Raw genomic sequence first — 23,665 nt, forward strand, 5'->3', positions numbered from 1 at the left:
GCAACAGATAAAGGAGAAAACGATCATCTCAATCAGACTTTACTGTTTAGTGATCATGCAAATCAAACAATGGCTGCAGTATCAAACCGATGTGTCAGAGGTGAATATATATACACAGATTTTAAAGCATTTAAGGTTTCTTCTCATCTTGTAAGCACATGTTATCACTTCAAGAAAACCAGTGGGGAAAAAAATAAAATATAATGTTGAAAATAATGCTGTAAGAAACATTTGTTAAATATGGTCTGGAAAACTCTAAAAAGGTTTGGAAATTTCAGTCTGGAAAAGTAGTGGACAAATGTGTAGAAACCCTGATAAGAGTAGTAATTTTCAAAAAAAAAAAAAAAAAATTACTGACCCCAAACTGTAGTTCATGTTGCTATTTAGATAAGTAAACAAAGCAAAGTGAAAGTGTTAACAGTTTACTTTCCTCTTTTATAGGTATCAGTAATAACTAAGTCCAGCACAAATGCAAGTAGTAACACAGTATGGTTTCAGTACTCTCTTGGGCATGTACGGAGGTTTCTGTCCAAACCTGCTTCTGGAGGGCCACTGTCCTGCAGAGTTTGGCTCACCCTGACTTAGATGTATGGACAGACAGAAACCATGATAACCCACATATATTCACACAAACACAAGTCATGCACATATAAATAACTTAGCATGTGATTTCAACCATGTTCAAAAATATGCTGTCTTTGTGGGTATGGTAATGGTCATAGGAAGATATATTAGTTCTAGAGTTTGTTTGTTTGTTGGTGTGCGGGTGTGGGTGTGGGGGGTGTGTGTGTGGGGGGTGGAGGGGGGGGGGGGGGGGAGGTGTTAAGTCATTTTTGTAAACGAAGCTTGAAGATGTAAAACCTTTGCAATTTTGGAACTACAATAAAGGAACTCACACAATTTTGCTTTGGGGAAAAAAACTAAACTACTTAACTGTTTTTATTAACATTTTGAAAAACAGAAGTTATTTTTGGGCTTTTCCAGAATAATGGTAAGAGGACTTTTTCAGATGAGTAAACTCAGTGGTCCGGCTCACTTCCTCATTAGACTTCTGTTTTACAGATCTACACAGAAGTGGCCTTGTTGTTACCCACAATCCAGTTCTTTATACAGCTTATCTGTACATGTGAAACAATGTTTAAAAATGAAGCCATTTATACCTCCTCCACACAGTTGAACAGCATGTCCATATGAACGAGTGTCATAATGGATTGTGCTGCCCCCTACTGAAATGAAATGGTAAAGCACAACTAAAAAGATATTTTTAAGATCTAAAATGCTGCTGTGACTGCAATAAAAAATATATAATAATTAATAATAATAATAATATTATTATTATTATTATTATTATTATTATTATCATGTTACACTTCTTACTGTATTCCGATTAGATGACTGAATGTAGACAGAAGGGATGAAGCGAATCCAAGCGAGTTCCATTGATCTGGACTTTCTCCTTAAGATCGTATGTACTAATTGTTGCAATCACCTCTTGGTATTAGTCTTATTTCTCGTACACACACATAAAGAATAAAGTCATACCTAATCTTTTCTGTAATTTCAAAACTGTTACTGTAACTTTAATGTTTATTGACCGGGTCGACCCCGGAACAGCTTACCGTTCATTCATGTTTCTAACGGACTTATTTACAGATGCACCAACACGTGTGCGTCCAATAATTGTCACCGACTGGAATGAATCTGTAAAGAGATTTTGACAACAACAAGTTAACAGTGTTCTACATGCAGTCAGTGGGAAACATAAAAAATACAACTTTGTTTTTTAACTTTGTTTTTTATTTTATTTTATCGTGTCGTCAGTGAGGTCCGACCCATCCGTCCAAGCGCTACGATGACTTAAATGTCCAATCCGATCTCAACGTGACTTTGATAAAGCACAACAGTCATGTTTCATACTGTACAACCGAAGTTTTAACTCTTCAGTCAAACATTCCTCCTCAAAATGCATTTAAATGTAACATTACCCATCCTCCGAGGGGTAAGTTTGCGCTGTTGTTTCTGTATTGAACGCATTAACGTTAGATGTTAAGGCATTTGTCATTGACAGTAATTTATCATGATAACAACACTTTCCACTAAAATACCATGGTTACTACAGTAAACTTGGTAATTTGGTATTAGCCAAAGGAAAGAAACTGTTTTAAAGACATCTCATATATTTTTATTATTGTTTTACAGTGTTAACTGCAACTATGGTTACCATGGTACATTTTTATAATGATTTAACCTGTGTGTTATATTACATGAATAGAATAGAACTCAGTGTGGCTTCATTCATTCCCTTCAGAGCATCAGACACCTGATGAAAAGATCCTCACAGACATGCAGATGCAGATGGAGAGTGACAATGAATAGAAATTATAGTTTTTTTCAAGGTAAAGGACAGTAACGAGTAATTACAGAGTTCTGCATATTTTGTGGATTTGACCTGTGTCTCACAACTTTGTTTTTCTTTCTGCAGATGAGGTGAAATCACTTAGAGCTGTGGTCAGCCCTGACATCTCAAAGTAAGATATGATGACAGCCTTTATAAAGTGCTACTGTTTAATTATTCTTGAATGGTAACAGTTTAATTGTGGTATTTGTAGTAAGACACTTGTAATCACAAAAAGAAGGGCATGGGTGATGACTTATTACCATGGATAAATTAGTGTAACTATGGCATTTGTTATGAACAATTGTAGGCTACACACAATGAAGACTGACTCGCCAATAATAGCTATATAGTGTGAATTTCTGCCAAACTATCACAAATACTACAAATTATTGTTACTGTAGTAAAACCATGGTAACTTTATTTTTAAGCGTGAGAATGTTTTTTACAATTCCCTCTTAAGCATAATGGTCTGTTCACACCAAATGTTTATGTTCTTGATCAGAATTCGTAACATAGGCATCATGGCACATATAGATGCAGGGAAGACCACCACGACAGAGAGAATGCTGTACTACTCTGGCTACACACGGGCTCTCGGAGGTGAGGTTTAGAAAGAAAGCAGCTGAAGAATATCTTCAATGTTGTTATTGTTCATTTAAATAATACTTAAATAAAATGACATATAAATATTAGATGAAAAACTTAAAACACTTCAATGGAAATCTTTGTAAATGGTCATATGTTGTGTTTAGATGTTGATGATGGAGACACTGTAACTGATTACATGGCCCAAGAGAGGGAGAGGGGAATCACCATCCAGTCAGCTGCTGTTACCTTTGACTGGAAAGATCATAGAATTAACCTCATAGACACGCCAGGTACACATGGGCCACTCATTCACACCTACAGCATTGCATTCTATGCAGGGAAGTTGACACACTCACACCCCTCCAGAGCTGAAATAAAATCTGTGCCCATTATTTTATGGATGCATACATATAGTGTTCATTTAACATGTAACACAGTCTAACTTATGTATTGTCACATACATTTGATACTCATACACTACCATTCAAAAGTTTGGGCTAGGTTTTCATGTTTTATTTTATTTATTTATTTATTTATTTTTAAAGTCTTTTATGCTCACCCAGGTCACATTTGTAAAAAATACAGTTCAATATAAAATACTTCTGAAAGTTCAAAAAGCATTTATTTGAAATATACTTTCTGTAACAATGTAAATGTCTTTACTATCAAAATAATGTAGTGTATACACAGTCATGATGGATTATCTTTCTTTTCTCAGGTCATGTTGATTTTACTTTGGAGGTTGAGAGAGCTTTACGAGTTTTGGATGGAGCAGTCGCTGTGTTTGATGCTTCTGCCGGAGTAGAGGTTGGCTGAAATGATTCATTATTATAATGAAATTATTAATTATATTATATAAATTGATTATAAATTGAATTGTTAATAAAAAATGTTTGTTTGGGCAATATGTTTTCTGTTGAAAAATATAATTTATTTGTAAGGTGTCTTTGTGGTTTTGACATGAATTTCAGGCTCAAACCATGACTGTGTGGCGGCAGGCAGAAAAACATAAAATTCCTTGTGTGTGCTTCCTGAACAAGATGGACAAGCCTGCAGCTAGGTTATACACATAAAGATTTTACTGCTCGTTTCTCCTTAAATTTAAATCTCACTCTTAAATTTAAAGCATCTATTAACACATTGTCTAAAAAGTAGCATATGTTATTGATCTGAATGATTGAAGGTTTAATCTCATTCTCATTTCTCCTAGCCTGAAGTACTCTATAGACAGCATAAAGACTAAACTAAAGGCCAACCCTGTTCTCCTTCAGGTAACCTTTTTTTATGCACGGTAACCATCTACAGTTACAAATGAAAAGGTTCTGTCTTGATATTTGGTATTATTTGCAGATTCCCATTGGCTCAGGAAAGAGCTTTACCGGATTGGTGGATTTGATCACTAGGCAGAAAATGACTTGGCAGGGGAGCTCACTGACACATGATGGTCGAGCCTTTGAAATCAGCACTCTTCAGCCCTCAGATGACCCAGATGTGCTTCAGGCTGTCAGTGAGGCCAGGGGAACTTTGATAGAACAGGTGAAACGCAAAAAATGTGTCTGAAACCCAAAGAACAGAAGAAATGCTAATACATTTAATGTTACTTTGAATACGACTTACTTTCTTCTGCAGAACACAAAAGATATTCTGAATATTGTTTGTGTCCAAACAACAGTGGACCCCACTGACATTCATTGTTTGAAAAAAAAGAAGAAAAAAAAACACTGAGACATTTTTCAAAGTGTCTTCTTTTGTGTTTCACAGAAGAAAAACGAAAAAGTTAACAACATGAATTTTTAGCTGAATTATCCCTTTAAATGTTTTTACTTGTGCGTGTTGATGTTTGGTTATCGATACAATGAAATTCATATATTTTTAAGCTTTACTAAAGTTTCTATATTGCTTTAGATATACAGATTGATAAATAGATGCTTTGTTTGAACTGTGTGACAGGTAGCGGATCTAGATGATGAGTTTGCGGAGCTGCTGCTGGGAGAGTACGGTGAAGACTTTGATGCAGTGCCTGCAGGGAAGGTAAGAATATACTAGTTTGTCTGTACATGTGCTCCATGTTTCTCTCTCTATTGGTTTCTATACATTGGGCTATGGAGGAAACACCATTGAAATCGAATATCCAGTTGCAGGAGGCAGTGAGGAGAGTAACATTAGCTCGCAAGGGGGTGCCGGTTTTGTGTGGGAGCTCTCTGAAAAATAAAGGGGTTCAACCTCTGCTGGATGCCATCACTGCTTACCTCCCTGCCCCCAACGAGAGGAACCATGAGCTGGTGTGAGTACGCCATCCTTTAACTCATTCTGCTCAAGAACAATAAATCATGTTATGATTAAGCATTATATTGGCATTTGAAAAATGTATATGTGTTCCTGTCTTTCCAGGCGCTGGTATAAGGATGATCTGTGTGCTTTGGCGTTCAAAGTGGTCCATGACAAACAGCGGGGTCCACTTGTGTTTGTTAGAATCTATTCAGGAAACATGAAGGCTCAGTCAGCAGTGTACAACATCAACAGGAACGGGACGTAGGTTCAGTGAACATTATATTTTCAGGACATGATTTTTGATGTCAGACTTATGTGCAATTATCAATGAATGAGACCCAGTGAGAACCAATGAGACCCAATCCTGGAAAAATTACACATTTTCGCTTAAAAAAACAACAAAAAAAAACAGTTATTGTGGTGTTAACAAAAAGAAATTTTAACAACTGATTCCTGGATTTCTTCACTTCTTGACCATTGATTTCTTGATCATTATGATATTTTACAGTATTTTCAAGATCTAGTTAATTTAAGCTCTACCCTCAAGAACAATCTTTTTTGTGTTTTTGTCGCTCCAGGGAGAGAATGAGTCGTCTTCTCTTGCCTTTTGCTGATCAGCACATAGAAATCCCTTCTTTGCCTGCAGGAAACATTGCGCTCACAGTAGGACTCAAACAGGTAAACTCAACTTTCATGGGACAAAGAAAACTTACATGTTTATTGTTTGAACAGCTTTGACAGGACAAGAATAATATAACACCCTTAAAATAAGGTGAAATAAGTAATATCAGTTGTACCCTGTTAAAGTGACTTGTATCCGAGTGATTGTGTGATCAAAAAGCTGCCAGCTGAAAGGAATGAAGTCTTCATCTTATGCATTATAGACCTTAAGAAAAGAGTATTTTTTTAACATTTTATGTGTGTTGAGTCAGACCGTGACAGGTGACACCATCGTCTCCTCCAAAGCCTCTGCGGCAGCTGCGGTTCGACGGGCTCAGAAGGAAGCAGAGAGCAAGAGGAGCTCGCACAGAGAGAGCAGCAGTCTGGTTCTTGCAGGGGTGGAAGTCCCTGAGCCTGTGTTCTTCTGCTCCATTGAACCTCCTACTATGGCCAAACAAGCAGGTATGAACATTGTGAAAAGGCCTTCAGAGATGAATTTTCCAATAAGGCTGCAGCGTGTGCCAGGATTTAGATCTCAGTGTGATTTGTGAAACAGATCTGGAGCATGCGCTCAACTGCCTGCAGAGGGAAGACCCCAGTCTGAAAGTCAGAACAGACCCCGATTCGGGACAGGTAGAAAAGTTATTTACACAGTATTTCAAAGCGTTTTGTCTATTAGATGGTACAGTTTACATTCTGTTTATTAGTGCTTGCAAAGCCATGTACATATTTACATGTTAAAGTTCCCCTGTTATCGTTTTACATTGCCCATACTGTATATTGCATATACATAGACATTGCAGCATCACCTCTTTTCTCAAAGTGTCGGCTCGAATCCAGTCTCTCTAAACTCATCCTTTCTGAGTAACTACTCTGCTCTGATTGGTCAGATGGTTCAGTCTGTTGTGATTGGTCTACCGCTTACAGCGTGTCGAAACCATACCTGTATTTCAGCTCCGGAGGCTTCTTCTGCACTTTGATACACAGTGATACGAACAGTAACAATGGCGTTGGTTTTACTGTATCAATTTGACAACATGTTGACAACACAATCCAAGCTCTGACCCGCCCTCAAACACTGTAATTTTAGCAGAGCCCTGGTAAAAGAAGACGCAGTTCGTGGGCAGCCAATGAAGACCATAGGCTGGCATTATGCATATTTTTTTTAACAAACATACGTAGGTTAGTGTAGGAAGTGAGACTGTAATTACTGACAGCTCATTTCAGGCAATTCTTTATTTTAATTATTGTGCACTTTGACCTTTGAAACTTTGCAGACATTTTATATTCAAAAACAGCTTTATTACACCTGACATGAAAAGTAATACCTGAAAAAGCATAATAGAGACACTTTAAGTATATATGTACTGCTGTTCCGTCTTAAGTTTAGTGATTTGAACGAAGCCCTAATCCTAAGTATTAAATTTTGACACATAACTCATCCTGCATCATTTGTGCTATGGACCTTAATTACCTTGAATCTTGTGGATTGTTAAGGAGAAGAGTGCTATTATTTTTGATCCAACATAGATTTTAACCTGGTGAATAAAAAATGTGTGAAAAAAAAAATGTACTTACATTAGTAACACTTTACAATAAAGTTCATTAGTTAACTACATTAGTTAACATGAACTAATAATTAACTGCACTTATAGAGTATTTATTAATCTTTGTTAATGTTAATTTCAACATTTACTAATACATTATTAAAATCTTGTTGACATTAGTTAATGCACTGTGAACTAACATGAACAAACAATGAACAACTGTATTTTCATTAACGTTAACGAAGATTAGTAAATACAATAACAAATGTATCGCTCATGGATAGTTCATGTTAGTTAATACATTAACTAATGTTTAACTAATGAACCTTATTGTAAAGTGTTACCCTTACATTGAAGGAAGGACCCAAGCCATACTATACTGTATATAGAGGGAATATCTCAGAATACCACAGAATATCATGGATATAATATTATTGTAATATTCTCATTCTCCTGCTCTACAACTTATTTATTCACTTATTTATCCACATACACCCAGACGGTACTGTGTGGCATGGGAGAACTGCACATTGAGATCATCCATGACCGTATAAAAAGAGAGTACAACATTGAAACACATCTAGGACCCTTGCAGGTGGCCTACAGAGAGACCATCGTCCATTCAGCAAATGCCACAGGTAAGGCCAATGTGAACTGTCTCCTCCTCATCATTACATGCTAGTCTACTTCTGTTATCACTTTGCTTGTGGTGAATCATTAAAACTATTTCCCAGTGACAGTTTATCTGTTTTGTTTGTCTGCTTCACTGTTTTATGATTCAGTACAAATAATGGTTACAATAGACTTTGTCCATGGTAAAGACTAGGCGTAAAACAATAAAATGAAAAACAAAACAATGTATGTGATCGGTCATGTGCGCTGTTTCAGTGCACACTACCGTTTGGGGTTTATTTCGATAGTCCACTATAGACATTCTACTAACTATAAGTAACTTTGCAACTACATGTCAACTACCAGTCATTAATAAACAGTCTGCTTAATATCTGCCAACACTTTAATTTGATGGTCCCCAACAGACATTCTACTGACCTAACAGTCTAATAATACTCTAAAACCTGGTTTCACAGACATGGTTTAGATTAAGCCAGGATTAGTTAAATTAGGGCATTTAAGCAGCTTTTATAAATGTGCCTGAGGAAAAAAAAAACATTACTGGTGTGCATCTTGAGACAAAACAATGGCACTGACATATTTTAAGATATGTCAGTGCAAGTTGCTTTCAATTAAGACAGCTCAAACATGCATTTTGGTCTGGGACTAGGCTTAAGCCTTGTCTGTGAAACCAGGCATTAGTAAAGTGAGAGTAAACTCCAGTATGATTTGTATGATCATTTTAGACTCCTTAGATCGTACTCTGGGAGACAGGAGGCATGTTGTTACTGTGGAGCTTGCTGTCCATGCTCTGATGCAGGAGTCTAGCACTTCCTGTGACTTGACTTTTGAGGAGGAAGTAAAAGCTCAACTCCCTGCTGATATCAAAGAGGCTGTGGAAAATGGAGTCCAGAGCGCCTACCTCCAAGGTAACCAAGATAGTTACTTTAAAGCTTTTGTGCCTGGATCATTCATTACTTTCATATACACTACCATTCAAAAGTTTGGGGTCAGATTCATATTTTTTAAAAAAGAAATTAATACTTTTATTCAGCAAGGACTCATTAAATTTGATCTGAACTGACAGTAAAGACATTTGTTACAAAAGATTTCAATTTCAAATAAATTCAATGTATCATAGTTTACACAAATTTTTAAAAGCACAACTGTTTTCAACATTGATATTAATAAGAAATGCTTCTTGAGCACCAGATCAGTATCAGAATGATTTCTAAAGTACCATGTGACACCGAAGACTGGGGTAATGGCTGCTGAAAATTAGCTTTGGTATCACAGGAATAAATTACAGCCTTAAATATATTAAAATAGAAAACAGATATTTTAAAATATTTCACAATATTACTGTTTTTCCTGTATTTTTTATCAAATAAATACAGCCTTGGTGAGCATAAGAGACTTCTTTCAAAAACAGACCCCAACAGTAGTATTATTTAAACAGTAGTATACAGGTGCTGGTCATATAATTAGAATATCATCAAAAAGTTGATTTATTTCACTAATTCCATTCAAAAAGTGAAACTTGTATATTATATTCATTCATTACACACAGACTGATATATTTCAAATGTTTATTTCTTTTAATTTTGATGATTATAACTGACAACTAAGGAAAATCCCAAATTCAGTATCTCAGAAAATTAGAATATTGTGAAAAGGTTCAATATTGAAGACACCTGGTGCCACACACTAATCAGCTAATTAATTCAAAACACCTGCAAAGGCCTTTAAATGGTCTCTCAGTCTAGTTCTGTAGGCTACACAATCGTGGGGAAGACTGCTGACTTGACAGTTGTCCAAAAGACGACCACTGACACCTTGCACAAGGAGGGCAAGACACAAAAGGTCATTGCAAAAGAGGCTGGCTGTTCACAGAGCTCTGTGTCCAAGCACATTAATAGAGAGGCGAAGGGAAGGAAAAGATGTGGTAGAAAAAAGTGTACAAGCAATAGGGATAACCGCACCCTGGAGAGGATTGTGAAACAAAACCCATTCAAAAATGTGGGGGAGATTCACAAAGAGTGGACTGCAGCTGGAGTCAGTGCTTCAAGAACCACTACGCACAGACGTATGTAAGACATGGGTTTCATTCCTTGTGTCAAGCCACTTTTGAACAACAGACAGCGTCAGAAGCGTCTCGCCTGGGTTAAAGACAAAAAGGACTGGACTGCTGCTGAGTGGTCCAAAGTTATGTTCTCTGATGAAAGTAAATTTTGCATTTCCTTTGGAAATCAGGGTCCCAGAGTCTGGAGGAAGAGAGGAGAGGCACACAATCCACGTTGCTTGAGGTCCAGTGTAAAGTTTCCACAGTCAGTGATGGTTTGGGGTGCCATGTCATCTGCTGGTGTTGGTCCACTGTGTTTTCTGAGGTCCAAGGTCAACGCAGCCGTATACCAGGAAGTTTTAGAGCACTTCATGCTTTCTGCTGCTGACCAACTTTATGGAGATGCAGATTTCATTTTCCAATAGGACTTGGCACCTGCACACAGTGCCAAAGCTACCAGTACCTGGTTTAAGGACCATGGTATCCCTGTTCTTAATTGGCCAGCAAACTCGCCTGACCTTAACCCCATAGAAAATCTATGGGGTATTGTGAAGAGGAAGATGCGATATGCCAGACCCAACAATGCAGAAGAACTGAAGGCCACTATCAGAGCAACCTGGGCTCTTATAACACCTGAGCAGTGCCACAGACTGATCGACTCCATGAGTTTATGTCTTTCTTTGTTTGTATGCATGCAGGCTCTGAAGCTGGCTGGAGGGCAGGTTTTGGAGCCGGTGATGGCTCTGGAAGTGACGGTAGGGGAGGAGCATCTGAGTCCTGTGCTTGCAGATCTCGCCCAGCGACGTGGTACTATATGCGACATCCAAAGTCGACAGGAAAACAAGGTTTTGATGGCTACAGTTCCTTTGGCTGAGATAATGGTAAGTGTGCAGTGCTGTCTGTCACTAATATTACCATGACAATGTCAGTAATCCACTGACATATAATCAATATGTATAGTAAGGCCATTAAAATTTAACTCACCAGATGATACTGTATACTCCATAACTATGTCAGGAATACAGAATTCATTTTCTTTTTTGCCTCAAGGGCTACTCAACCGTTCTACGCACTTTGACCTCTGGGAATGCCACCTTTTCTCTGGAGCTGTCCAGCTATGAGCCCATGAACACTCAGGACCAGAACACACTGCTCAACAAGATGGCTGGACTGGCTTGAACCAGTAACTGTCACCAGCTGAACTGACCATATACAGATACAAATTTTGATGCCTCTGTGATTGGCTGCTTACATATGGTCCAGAAGATAAATCTTAGAGACTAGCCTACAAATGGACATGGACATACCCTGCTCAGCCCACATCCAGAGACCTACTATTTTTTTTCTCTGATGGAGAGAACGGCGTAAGGTAAAAAGTGCATAAAGTGTGAGTAAATATGTTTGTGTATGTATAATATAACTATAATTTTACAACGACGCATCCATGTTTTATTTAAATATTTATTTCATTTATAAAACGCTTATAACATACCAAGCCTTGGAAAATAATTAAAATGCAGACCTGATTTCAAAGACTTCAAATTCCATAAAATTTATTCACAAGAATATTCATTATCATTTAATAAAATTTAAGCCTACAGAGGCCTCCAGATGTACAGAACTATTCATTTAATAATATTTAAGTTCTGAATAACTGGCTCAGTGCATACAACAGCAAATCATGGTATTGGAATGGCTAACATGGTTTGATGGTTTAAAAAGTGTTGTCCTCTTATTCCCTTTAATTGTTTAGTGTGAACTGCATCCTGAAGTTCACAGGCCCTTGTACTCATGACGGCAGTGGCCAACAAATAGAGGTTCTGCAGGAATGCCTCTCCTGATTGGGAAAAAAAGGGGGGGAAATCACTTTCACCAGTGAAATATACAAAAATACGCTTGTGCAAATCTTTTGAATCTATTTTGTATTGTTGTATGTTAGTGTAAATGGCTAGTAAATAAGAAATTAACTGAACCTCCACTCAAGTAATACGTAATGAAAAGCTTTTTAAATTTTTAAATTCTCCCCTATTAACCCAGAACAGACTGCCTTAGAAAAAATTAATTGGTAATTATTTTAGTGATTATAACTAATCTAAAAAAATAAATAAAAACAAACAAATCTAAAATTAAACAAAGAAGGACTGCTGAGCCTCATGATTCTTACACATGCATAATGCAAGAATAAAATAGATAAATGGATCCATATGTTGTATTATTAGTTAATTACGTAGTAAGGTAAGATTGCATTAATGAATTTGCCACTTGTCATAGTTTAACTTACTTGACCATGCGGCAGCGATGCTGGACCAGACGAGTATAGGCATTACCGACGTCTGTCACACTTTTATCACTCCATAACCTCTCAGCAACAGCACTGGCTCTTGGCCTGCAATGGCACAAAAAAAAAAACCCAACACATATTTGCATAATTCTTAATATACAAATAAATACTAGGTTTGGTTTCAGTTTTGGCACAAACTCCATAATTTAGCTTTCACTTTTATGTTTTACATATTGCACCATTAATTAATTGCTTGTTTGTCACATTATTACACCTGTTTGTCTTTGTGTTGTTGGTAGTTATTATATATTTTTTTTTTCTTGGTTAAAGTTAGTCATACCAGAGTCGAGGAGTGAGGTTGGTGGCATCCACATACTCTCCCCAGAGACAAGCCTCTCCTCCAATCACCAGCTTCTTCTGTGCATCTGTGCCTGTTGTCAAAATAGCAATCAAAGACTGTAAGACTGTGATTATTGCAAGACAATTCAACAAATTCAATACACTGAACGTTTTACAACACTGAAAGGACAAAAAGCGGTCCATCTAAGAAGAAAAGAGTTGGTCTCGTTTGAGTCTGAATTTGTAATCAGTAAGACTCTGTGTCTGTTGTATCCGTATGTCAAACACCTGAATACCTGCAGACAAAGCAAACCATTTAAACCAGGGATTGTGACTGAATAGACAACTGTCAGTCTGTACAAAGTACCATGGTCACATGACAAGCATGTTTTGCATATCTACTAAAAGAAAACCAGGTCACTGACAATGCCATTGCTATGACAAAGCTTTGGACTGAAAGAACTGATACTCGTTGATTTAAGGATATGAGAATATCTGGTGTAAATGATTCTCTATAATCACATGCTTCCTTTGCTATTCAAACCTGTTGCTTTTGATTCAGTGTGGCTGACCTTCAAAACCTAAAACCATTCATACCAACCTCAGTTACGTTAAACAAGAATATTCTCAACTCTTTATAAAGAGGTCAACTCCAACATCCTATAAACCATAATCATGAATAGTCATTGTTTTTTAACTCCAAACCTGTGCTGTGATGCTGTGTGATTTTACAAAGTGGAAATAGAATAGGTCAAACATAAACAGAGGCCCAAATAAATCCAATCTTTATCCGCAAATGACACACACCATTGAAATTTTGGGGGTCGGCTTTGTAAATGTTCACCCAGTCCTGGCCGTAGCTGATGCGGTTGAGGTACCAGGGTGTGGAGAGAAGAGCACTGAAACCAGCCGCCGTTACCTGCGCCATCTCATCCTGGTACTGCGGCCGTTGTTTCCAAACATGGATCTGTGTGTCGGCTTTCAGCTACATGTGTACACATATACACACTTGTATAATACATCAACGCAGACAAATTCTTCTGGACTCCATTTAAGGTCTTCACAAGGCTTTTCATGCTTCGTATCAGATTTACTTTGTCAAAGATACAGAGATACCAAAGTTACCAAGCTGAGACTGCACAGTAATGAAAAACTAGTCACTGGTAGTTCTGAAAGAACTAAACATAGCTGCTTTTAAAGTGACAAAACAATATAGTTGTACAATATTTGGCATTAAATCAATTGTAACAAAAATAATTACTGTTTATCAAAATTGGCACTACATCAGAAATTGTAAAGCATTAGATCTTGAATGTAGTCCAAAGAAATACACCCATTGTGTTTCATATTGTCCTGGAGCTTAGCATCTCTAAAGCATGCATGTTAATTCAGTGTTCAGACACTTTCTCATTAGATTAGTAGATCATGGCCTTTGAGCCTGACAACAGTTAAAGGGATAGTTCACCCAAAAATGAAAATTGTCATTTACTCACCCTCAAGTTGTTCCATATGAATTTCTTTCTTCTGCTGAATACAAAAGATGATATTTTGAAGAAAGTCGGGTACAAACAGTTGATGGGCCCCATTGACTTCCATACTATTTTTCCTCAAACTATAAAAGTGAGTTTGGCCCATAAACTGTTTGATTAGCCACATTCTTAAAAATATCTTTTGTGATCAGCAGAAGACAGAAATTCATACAGGTTTGAAACAACTTGAGGGTGAGTAAATGATGACAATTTTCATTTCTGTAAGAACTATGCCTTTAAAATTGTTGTTTCATAGTACAGTATCTAAAAGGATGTAGACATGTTTTTAGCAGTGATATTAGGTATTGATTTTAATAAGGCTGGAGCAAAGTGGAGGAGGAACTATGGCAAAGCATACCATTCAAAAGTTTGGGGTCAATAAGGTTTAGGAACTTTCTATTAACTATTTGGAACTAATTAGTTACATTTTCAAATATATTCCAATGGAAAATGTTTTAAATTGTAATAATATTTCAAAATACTACCGCTTTTATTTTTTATCAAATAAAGGCAGCATTGGTGAGCATAAGTGACTTCTTTCAAAAACATTTAAAAAAAATATATTACCAACCCCAATCTTTAGTGTAACGCGTTCTTTCCGAAGTGTACAGGAAAACATGTCCTCGACAACTGAACTTAAGATGTGGCAGGGGCTCAGAGTTAATCAGGTGGTCAAACACACTAAACACACTAACATAAACATGACAATGTACTACTAACAAGCAAAACCAAGAGCTATAGAGTGACTGACAGAATCACAATTAAACACTACAATAATTATGCAGAAATTACAGCAAGTTCTATATGGTCGATGAAAAGAGTGCAATGTCCTCCATTAAAATGCAGGTGTGTTTCTCAATGGACCATTTCTACCCGGATCACTTCCTCAACCCCCACGCTTGTTTGTGATTTAACACCGGGCCAGCTTACATGGCTGTTTTTAGTGCAAAAAACAGGTTAAAATGTAAACAAAAGTATAGTGCTTGAAAACCCACATAAGGTTTTTTTCCCCCCCATTAAATGATCTTTGATTAAAAATCTAAAACTAATCTGGACTATCTTTCTTAACCCTAATTTGCAAACAAGACACATCAAAACCACCACCACACATAATTGCTAAATTCAATGGACAACACGTGTAAACACTGAATTGAATAACTAGAGTTTCTAAATGACGGTGTTTTAAAATCACTAGATTAGTAAACTAGTGGTGCTAAAATAAACAAAATGAGACTTTGGCTGAAGAAACTGACCAGGGAAATTGAGTGGCTCAACTTTGTAGTAGCGTTGCCAGTCCTGTCCATAGCTAATGTAGTCCAGGTACCAAGGGGCAGAAAGAATGGTTGTAAATCCTGCCCCAGTCACATTCTGTAGCTCCTCCTCCATCTTGTTCCCAATCCACACCTCCACAACTGTGTCATCCTTCAGCTGGAACATGCATAAAGCACATTATGTGCCCTAATGTTTTTTTTTTAATTAAATTGTTATGGAAAAGCATATACATCTACTTGCAAGAGCAGTCAAAAACACCAATTTAGTGGCATGCTAGCAGTGGCTTGTGAAAAAGCAAGCACGCAAGTCAAGCTCTTTGTGATTAAGAAGGTTAAGGAAAAGTAGATTAGGCTTTGATTTGAAGTCATTTGAAGTTACAAAGCATTGTGGACCTACTAGAATTGGTCTTTTGTTATTTTTAGCTTAGTCTAACTACGTTTTAAAAAACAAATAAGTTCCCAATAAGACTGTAAAGTCTGAATATGACTTTTATGGATCTACATTACTTTGCAACAGCACAAGCACGTCCACGCAGATGAGAAGAAATGAGCCTTACCTTCACCCCATTATCGAACACTTCCTGCCACACCATGTAACCTTTCTTGGTAGCAGCCACAATATCAAGTAACCTGTTTGTCATTGATGAATAATGTAATAACTTTCTGATTTAACACAATTTAAAACAATTGCCCAAGACAAACGGAGACAATAAAGATTAAACTATCATAACCATCTTATTTATACTACAAAATGGACTTCCTGACTGTACAGAAGCTCTGACCTTTGAATGTAGAAGGACTCCAGTTTGCTGTAGTCTGTGCCAAAGCCCTGCTGCTCCATAAACTTCCGAACATCAGGATTGGACTTCCTACAGGAACAATTAGTAGATTGTAAGCATTGCCTTTAACCATAAACACACAATTTATTGTGTCAATATAATTATTGGCACTGGGTTCATATTCTGGAAATGTATTTGGGTAAGAAGCTTCTCTCTTTTTCGCACCAACAACTGAAGTCAACCTCGTCTCCCCCCAGGTGAATGTAGGCATCAGGGAAGACCATGCTGATCTCTTTGAAAAACTGGGTCATGAATTCATAAGAGGAGTTTAAGATGGGGTTCACCGGCCCAAATGTTCCAGAAGGAGTAGAGCCACTGAAACAGGGTGTTAGCAGATCCTTTATGCCTATGGGAAGGAGCGACAGAAAGAGAGAAAACATTTGTTGTTATATTAATCAGTAACTAAAACATGACTAAACAACACTATCTGTATAAAGGTGTCATTTTTCATGTCCACCAACTGACCATTGCCCCATGACTGTGTGTGTCCTGGGGTGTCAAACTCAGGGATGACCCGGATCCCCCTCATGCGGGCAAATTCGATGACCATCTTCACGTCAGATGGAGTGTATACGTGTGTGAATGGGTGATAGGCTCCCTGCCAGTCACAAAACAAATAGGGAAAACAAGATCAATACACAAAAATAAACATTTCCCCAGTCAGTTTTTACAGTGGCAATTGGATTCTACAGCCACTGCATGTAAACTGAAGCTAATGCTTTTGACTTAAAGGATTAGTTCACTTCAGAATTAAAATTTCCCGATAATTTACTCACCCGCATGTTTGTTTGTTTTTTTTGACTTAGTCTTTGCATGTTCACTTTGTAGACACTGGATCGGTACTTCCGCCTACGTCACGAATGACCTTTCCGACATGATTACGTAATGCGTGGCACATTGCAGAGCAGTGCCAGACGAGCATTTGTGGTTAAAAAGTATATCAATTTTTATTTTTTTTTAGAAAATGACAGATTATTTCGCTAGACAAGACCCTTATTTCTCAACTGGGATCATGTAGAGCCCTTTGAAGCCGCATTGAAACTGCAATTTGGACCTTCAACCCCTTGTACCCTGGTGAAGTCCACTATATGGAGAAAAATCCTGGAATGTTTTCCTCACAAATCTTATTTTCTTTTCGACTGAAGAAAGAAAGACATTAACATCTTGGATGACATTGGGGTAAGTAAATTATCAGGAAATTTTAATTCTGAAGTGAACTAATCCTTTAAGGTGAAATTTCTACTCTAAAGGAAACTGACACATGTCCTACGGGCAGTATCACCATTTTGTTGTACATTTTGTCCCTTACCTTTCGCTTCCAATGCAGCAAAATACAAAAAAAAAGTACTATTTAAAAACTATTTAAAACATTTATTTAAAGTATGGTTTATTAACTCTTTTTTTAACTCTTTAAATAAATCTGGAATTTGTTGCAGTGTAATTATAGTTTGATACATCAACTTGTGTTCACCTATTTACATGATGTTGAACACCACAGGGTTCCCACTCTAAGCCAAATGTCAAATTCCCTGACTTTTCCCTGACTTTCACTGACTAAAAAGCTGAATTTCCATGACCTATAATGAATGGAAAAACAGGCCGCTGTTGTGCTGAGCACTGAGCTGACAAAAATCAGCCACAGACAGTATATTAAATCCATCCATTTGCAAGCTTTATTTACTTGTTCACAGACATTTTTAGTACAAAACTAACTCATGAGTTAAACACTCATACACACTACTTTTTTTTTTTTTTTGTGCTTTTACCCGTTAAATTCACTTTTATATTTTTCTGTACCATTTCTACAGAAATTAATTTATGGTTTTTTATGGTTTCATGGGTTAAACGCTCTAGAGGATTTTCTGTTTGTCATCAAGTTCATCATTCAGTCTTTTGATTTCTTCACATTTAGTTTTTGCAGACCGTCTTAGACTGTTTGACACTATGCTATTTCTGTAAAATGGCTGTTATGATTATTTAAGTCTAAAAAAATTATTTATTAATTATTTAAGACCTGGAAAACCCATAATATTTTTCCTTCAGAAGTAATGTTGACAGTTTATCCAATGTGTATATATTAATTTATTCATATTTATTCATTCTACTATGGTGAATAAACGACAGTAACGGCTACGCACGACCAGTTTTGAAAATTCTGTCACTGCCACTAGGAGTCGAAATGCGACAGTCATATCCTAATGTTGCGTGCAGTGAAAAGGAGGCTTACCGTGTCTTTTTTTTTATTTTTATTTTTAGCTTACTGTTTCCTAAGGTCCTAACCAGACATGACAAAGCTATCATAAATCACAGCCAATCATAACAGCGTGTGGGCGGGCTCTGTTCGCAGCTAAACATGAAAATCAAACGAAATTAAGCTAAACAAAATTAAACCATAAAACATTATTCAAAATACATACTCAGTGACTGACAATCTTTGTCATGAAATACACTTGTCTGAGCTTCCCATAATATAAAATGGTTTGAGCTTGAATATAATTTTGCATGACTTTAATAGCCACTATGAGTGCAACAATGGACAATTTAAATTAAAGGAAACAAGAACGTTCAAACAATAAACAAAAAATACTTTTCATTGTGCATTTATGTCCTTGTTCCCTCTGTATGAACTGAACTATTAGCTGCAAAATACCAGAAATATAGAAACCATTTCAAAAATAGAATCCTTTGTCGTGTCGCGGCTGGTTTGGACAGTCTTTGAAGTGGTCATTTTGTCGCCAAAGCTCTTGAAATTTACATTTTCCTGGCATGTTTGCCTTAGTTAACAGGTACAGGTGACTGCAAGTGATTGCCAGTTGACGAGTGGGAAGAGAATAAAATGCCACTGAAAAATGTGTGAAAACACGATTAAAAAGAAAAAAAAAAAAAAAAAAAAAAAAGTATAGAAAAATTACATTTTGATAAATGGAAACTAAAATTTAAAGCGATAACAAAAATCCCTGATATTCCTGACTTTCCATGTCTGGAATAGACCTTTTAAAATACCATGATATTCCAGAAATTCCATGACCCGTGGGAACCCTGACACCAACATTGTGATAATAGGATTCTAATTCTGTGGTAATCCACAACAACCTGTATGAAATCTACAATATGTTTGTGTCCTTAGGCAGTTAAGCTTGAATCCAAACCAGGAAATGTCTGTGTGCATCATATACTCACCTTCTGACTTAACTCAGGGAAGGTACGGCTTATATAAGGAAATGACGGATCGTCCACAATGTGCCAGTGGAATACGTTAAACTTGTTCATCGCCATAGCTTCCTGTGAAAATGAGACCCCTCATTATTTAACACTGTGCAATGAGAAGCATTTCAAAACCTGGGAAGGTCATTGCACATGTATGTCCATTGACAGGAACATTTAATTCTAGATCAAATTACAAAGCTACGGACAAATTAATTCTCAACATTGTGCACAGGCCACAAATTTTTCTAGACAAACCTTGTGATAAGCGTCACCTAGTCTTGTGATAACTGTCATGTGTGAATGTAAAGAACTTGATTTACCAGTCTTACAAAAACAAAATAACATCCCTGAGCTATTTAGCTGTCACATGTTTTCTAATGAGGAAACAAAAAAAAAAAAAGTCACCAATTAATCACGCCCAATTTTGCCGTTAAAAAAGAAAATGCCTTTCTATACCCATGTATGTGTTTATGTTAAGCCTGTCATTATTATAAAGAAAATGATTTCAGCTCACCAAATTGGCCAAAATGACTTTGAGTGGCAGGAAGTGGCGGGATGAGTCCAGGAGGATCCCTCGATGGGCAAACCGTGGGAAATCTGAGATGTCTGTCTTATTGATGTTGTTCTATTGAGAAGACAAAAAATATGCTTTGATTTGAGAAGAGCTTAGATAGATCAACAGATGAGATTAATTCATACATAATCAAGTACAACAATGTAAGGGTTTGCTTTGAACTTACAACTCCATAGTAATCCTCATAGACCAGCTGGCTGAATGTTTCCAGTCCTTACAACAATAAACATATGAGGAAGTTACACATTGATAAAACCATACATGATGATAAAACATCTTAAATGGACAGGATAAAGATCTCTTCTTCTCATAATCTATAATGTTGGGATTGCATAGATATGGAATTGAGCTGCTATCTTAAAGTATAAGGGGTTGTTAAATATGATAAGCTGTGACCTATATTACATTTTTCCTGTCCTACAAATGTCATCAAGGAAATACTTTAAAGTGTGTCTGTGTTTGTTAGAGGAGTTTGTAAAATGTATACCACCATTCAAAATTTCAACAAATTTAAAACAATTTAAAATAACTTGATTTCTATTGTAATATACTGTAAAAATCCTTTAATGGGAAGCTGAATTTTCAGCATCTTTACTCCAGTCTTCAGTGTCACATGATCCTTTAGAAATCATTCTAATATGCTGATTTGGTGCTCAAGAAACACTTATTATTATTATCAATGTTGAAAACAGTTGTGCTGCTCAATATTTTTGTGTAATGTTTTGTCAGCGTTCATTGATTAAATAGAAAAGGTAAAAGAACAGCATATACAACACTATTGTGGAGTTTCGCTTACCCCGCAAAGCTCCCCATACATTAGCAGCTTTCAGCACAGCAGAGGGTTCATCAACTGACAGCTGATCTACACAAAGAGAGCGAAACTTTACAGTTACACAATCAACCAAAACATTCACTGACTCATGCTCACACAGGTTGATCACAACACATCTGACTGAAGAAATAATGAGTGACTGATAATGCAGTTTCTATTGTGTAACATTAAAAAGACAAAAAAAATGTTGCAAAATACTTTGAATGGGTCAAATGTTACTACATCTAAAAAGAGCTCGTCAAGTTAATACATTAACCCGATTACAACTATGACAAGCAGATGTCTATTATAGGATTTGCCTATCTTCTATTGGATTAGAAAGCATTGAGGTTACGGTGTTGTGAATCACAGAGGCGGAAGGGAGAAGAGCTCACATGACTCGTCGGTTTGTAGACTTGGGTAACCGTCGCATTCCGGATCAGATGATGTGATCCACACCTTCAGCTCCACAAGATCGGAATCAAACACTTTCTTTCGGCTCTTCTCATGCTTCTTCAGATCGCCAAATATGTATTCAAAATACCTGCAAGGCAAATGGTCAGGTCATAACCTAAGTCGATTCTGCTTACTGCATATTACTGGAGCGCACTAAGAATCACGCGTTCTACTGTACTTCCTGTTAAAACCAAACATTGGCGTCTTTCATAACATAATGTCAGCACAAATATAAATGAGCTATTTTACAGTACCTGCGAAATGCATTCTCAAGTAGACTGCAGCTCGGTCCGGCGGAGGACTCTTTCGCGTGGACGATCTGGAAGCTCGCGGGGCTGAGTTTGAAAGCGACGGCGGACGACTGGAATTTCTGCGGTAGCGGCCAGAGAGAGATTTTATCATCCAGCTCTTTCTGTTTTCCTACAAAGTCGCCGAAGAGCCACCCGTGGCAGACGGATACCGCCAAAAACAGCGGCGCAAATTTGAGCAGACAGTACATGGCTGTGTTGAGCGCTGTGCGGTCAGCTGACTTCTGCTTCCAGTCTGAACTAACTAGTGGATGTTGTAAGCGCTGCGCTCAGGGGCGGCGTTTACCTCAACTAATCATGGGACCTAACGTAATAATCCGCCACATACCTCCCCTAGTCTTTAAAGAACTCCACAGGTTATTAATACCAAACCTCACTTCGTTTATCTTTGCATTTGTACAGAGCAAAATGAGGGTCAATAATTATTTGTAGGCTACAGAAAAACTGGAAAGTGAAACATGAATGAAAATGAACACGTGACCGAGACAAAGGAAATGATATGAGCAAATCTTATGATTATAACAGAGGGTCAGACTGCATGCATACTTCAAACATTTCACGTAATAAAACATTACAATTGGAAGGCTATTAGCAAAAGCTATATTCCATGAATATGTAATTATAATATATAAGCAGTATAGTAGTAGCCTACTATGAACAGAGACCCATTGTCTTTTTGTAAACTATTAGAAACATTTTTGTGAACAACTAGATATGTTCGATTCACAATACACTGTAATCTAACATAAGAAAGAAAATAGCTTAACACACCATCTGTTTCAAGAATTTCTCTCAACAGAAATAGTGGATACCAGTCTTACAAATTAAGTTATGAAAATGTCTTTTTTTCTTTCTTTCTTTTTTTTCTGAAAGTTCAAAACGTCCAGTATCCGAAACAGAAAGAAAGGCATACGGCATTAGAACAACATCAGGGTGATCAAATATTGACTGAATTTTCTTTCAGGACAGGACTGGACTGCTTTTTTCCAAAAGCATTGTAAGCCTAAGTAGATAATTGGTGCAATTGTTTCTACGGCTTAGGACGCTTTTGGAAAATGCAGCCAAGGGCAGTTACAAGAGGTACTGATGAGTGGGAGAGATGGACATAAATACATGAAAATGTATTTAAAATAAAAATACCTCAGTTGAAATGCATTAAAATAATATACCAAGTGTAGATAAAAAAAAAAATGTATTTAAATACAAATACAGTATTTTGTATTTTGAAAATACATGTAATATTGGCCATTCAGTGAAGTATCTCTTTTAGGCTGAAATCTGGACCAATTCTGAATGCAAAGAATATTTTGTTGTGTACAACTGCTTAGAAACTTTTGTTTTCATTTCACCTACCTTTCACCTTCCCCTGTCCAGTAAGAAATAAAAAAGTTTTCAAAAAGCAAATACCACTTTTCCCCTATCACCATTATTACTTCTCACTCATAACAATTACGCAGTAACTAAAGATTAATTATTTATTGAATGACTGATGAAATGGTGGTGTGCATGTGTGTTTCAGACGTCTATCGATTCAATACCTTTTAGAAGCACTAAAATTTCAAAAAGACTGGTTTAAGGCATCGTCTGTGCGCAAAATACCAAATAGCAGCCAATTCTATACTTCTGACCAGGTTACACTGCAGCCTATTTCTTGTGGTGAACACTACTAAATAAATCACATTTAAAATTGTGGGAATTTTTCCTGCTATCTAGCAAGGAGTAGGGATGGGCAGTATGACCAAAATCTTATATCATGAGTAATTTTCACAGTAGCAAGTCTTTCTTTTTTTTTCTTTCTTTTTTTTTTTTTTTCTGGTATTGGTAATAAGGTTGTTATGATAGCAAAATTGTAGATACCAGTTAAATTTCACTATTCTCAATACCAGTTTCGATACAACAGCAAAAACTGGGC

At 36.8% G+C, this 23,665-nt stretch overlaps 2 protein-coding genes across 5 annotated transcripts; one reads left to right on the forward strand and one right to left on the reverse strand.

Moving 5' to 3' along the window:
* The first annotated feature begins 1,639 nt into the window (after positions 1-1,639).
* On the forward strand, positions 1,640-11,673 carry gfm2 (GTP dependent ribosome recycling factor mitochondrial 2). Of its 2 annotated transcripts, XM_051893523.1 has the most exons (20): positions 1,641-1,999; positions 2,309-2,396; positions 2,483-2,528; positions 2,901-2,998; positions 3,151-3,276; positions 3,705-3,793; positions 3,958-4,046; positions 4,197-4,257; positions 4,337-4,522; positions 4,937-5,017; positions 5,122-5,270; positions 5,378-5,518; positions 5,836-5,935; positions 6,190-6,379; positions 6,474-6,550; positions 7,964-8,102; positions 8,823-9,078; positions 10,219-10,228; positions 10,777-11,019; positions 11,189-11,673. In XM_051893523.1, exons 1-20 carry the CDS (start codon positions 1,964-1,966, stop codon positions 11,315-11,317), a joined length of 2,334 nt encoding a protein of 777 aa, XP_051749483.1. In that variant the 5' UTR covers positions 1,641-1,963; the 3' UTR covers positions 11,318-11,673. The 2 variants fall into 2 exon arrangements, with proteins under 2 accessions (XP_051749482.1, XP_051749483.1); XM_051893522.1 differs by lacking the exons at positions 10,219-10,228; positions 10,777-11,019; positions 11,189-11,673 and having other exon boundaries at positions 1,640-1,999; positions 8,823-9,608.
* hexb (hexosaminidase B (beta polypeptide)) lies at positions 11,665-22,009 on the reverse strand. 3 transcript variants are annotated; one of them, XM_051893524.1, is made up of 14 exons: positions 21,700-22,008; positions 21,385-21,533; positions 20,975-21,040; positions 20,345-20,391; positions 20,119-20,229; positions 19,578-19,679; positions 16,863-16,995; positions 16,563-16,743; positions 16,341-16,427; positions 16,116-16,188; positions 13,566-13,743; positions 12,760-12,850; positions 12,420-12,524; positions 11,665-11,975 (listed from the first exon to the last, which is right to left on the reverse strand). In XM_051893524.1, exons 1-14 carry the CDS (start codon positions 21,942-21,944, stop codon positions 11,912-11,914), a joined length of 1,632 nt encoding a protein of 543 aa, XP_051749484.1. In that variant the 5' UTR covers positions 21,945-22,008; the 3' UTR covers positions 11,665-11,911. The 3 variants fall into 3 exon arrangements, 2 of the variants coding, with proteins under 2 accessions (XP_051749484.1, XP_051749485.1); XM_051893525.1 differs by lacking the exon at positions 13,566-13,743 and adding an exon at positions 15,541-15,715 and having other exon boundaries at positions 21,700-22,005; XR_007930210.1 differs by lacking the exon at positions 11,665-11,975 and adding an exon at positions 15,541-15,715 and having other exon boundaries at positions 21,700-22,009.
* Positions 22,010-23,665: the final 1,656 nt, after the last annotated feature.

This window comes from Ctenopharyngodon idella, chromosome 5 (assembly GCF_019924925.1).
Source record: "Ctenopharyngodon idella isolate HZGC_01 chromosome 5, HZGC01, whole genome shotgun sequence".
Lineage (NCBI taxonomy): Eukaryota > Metazoa > Chordata > Actinopteri > Cypriniformes > Xenocyprididae > Ctenopharyngodon > Ctenopharyngodon idella.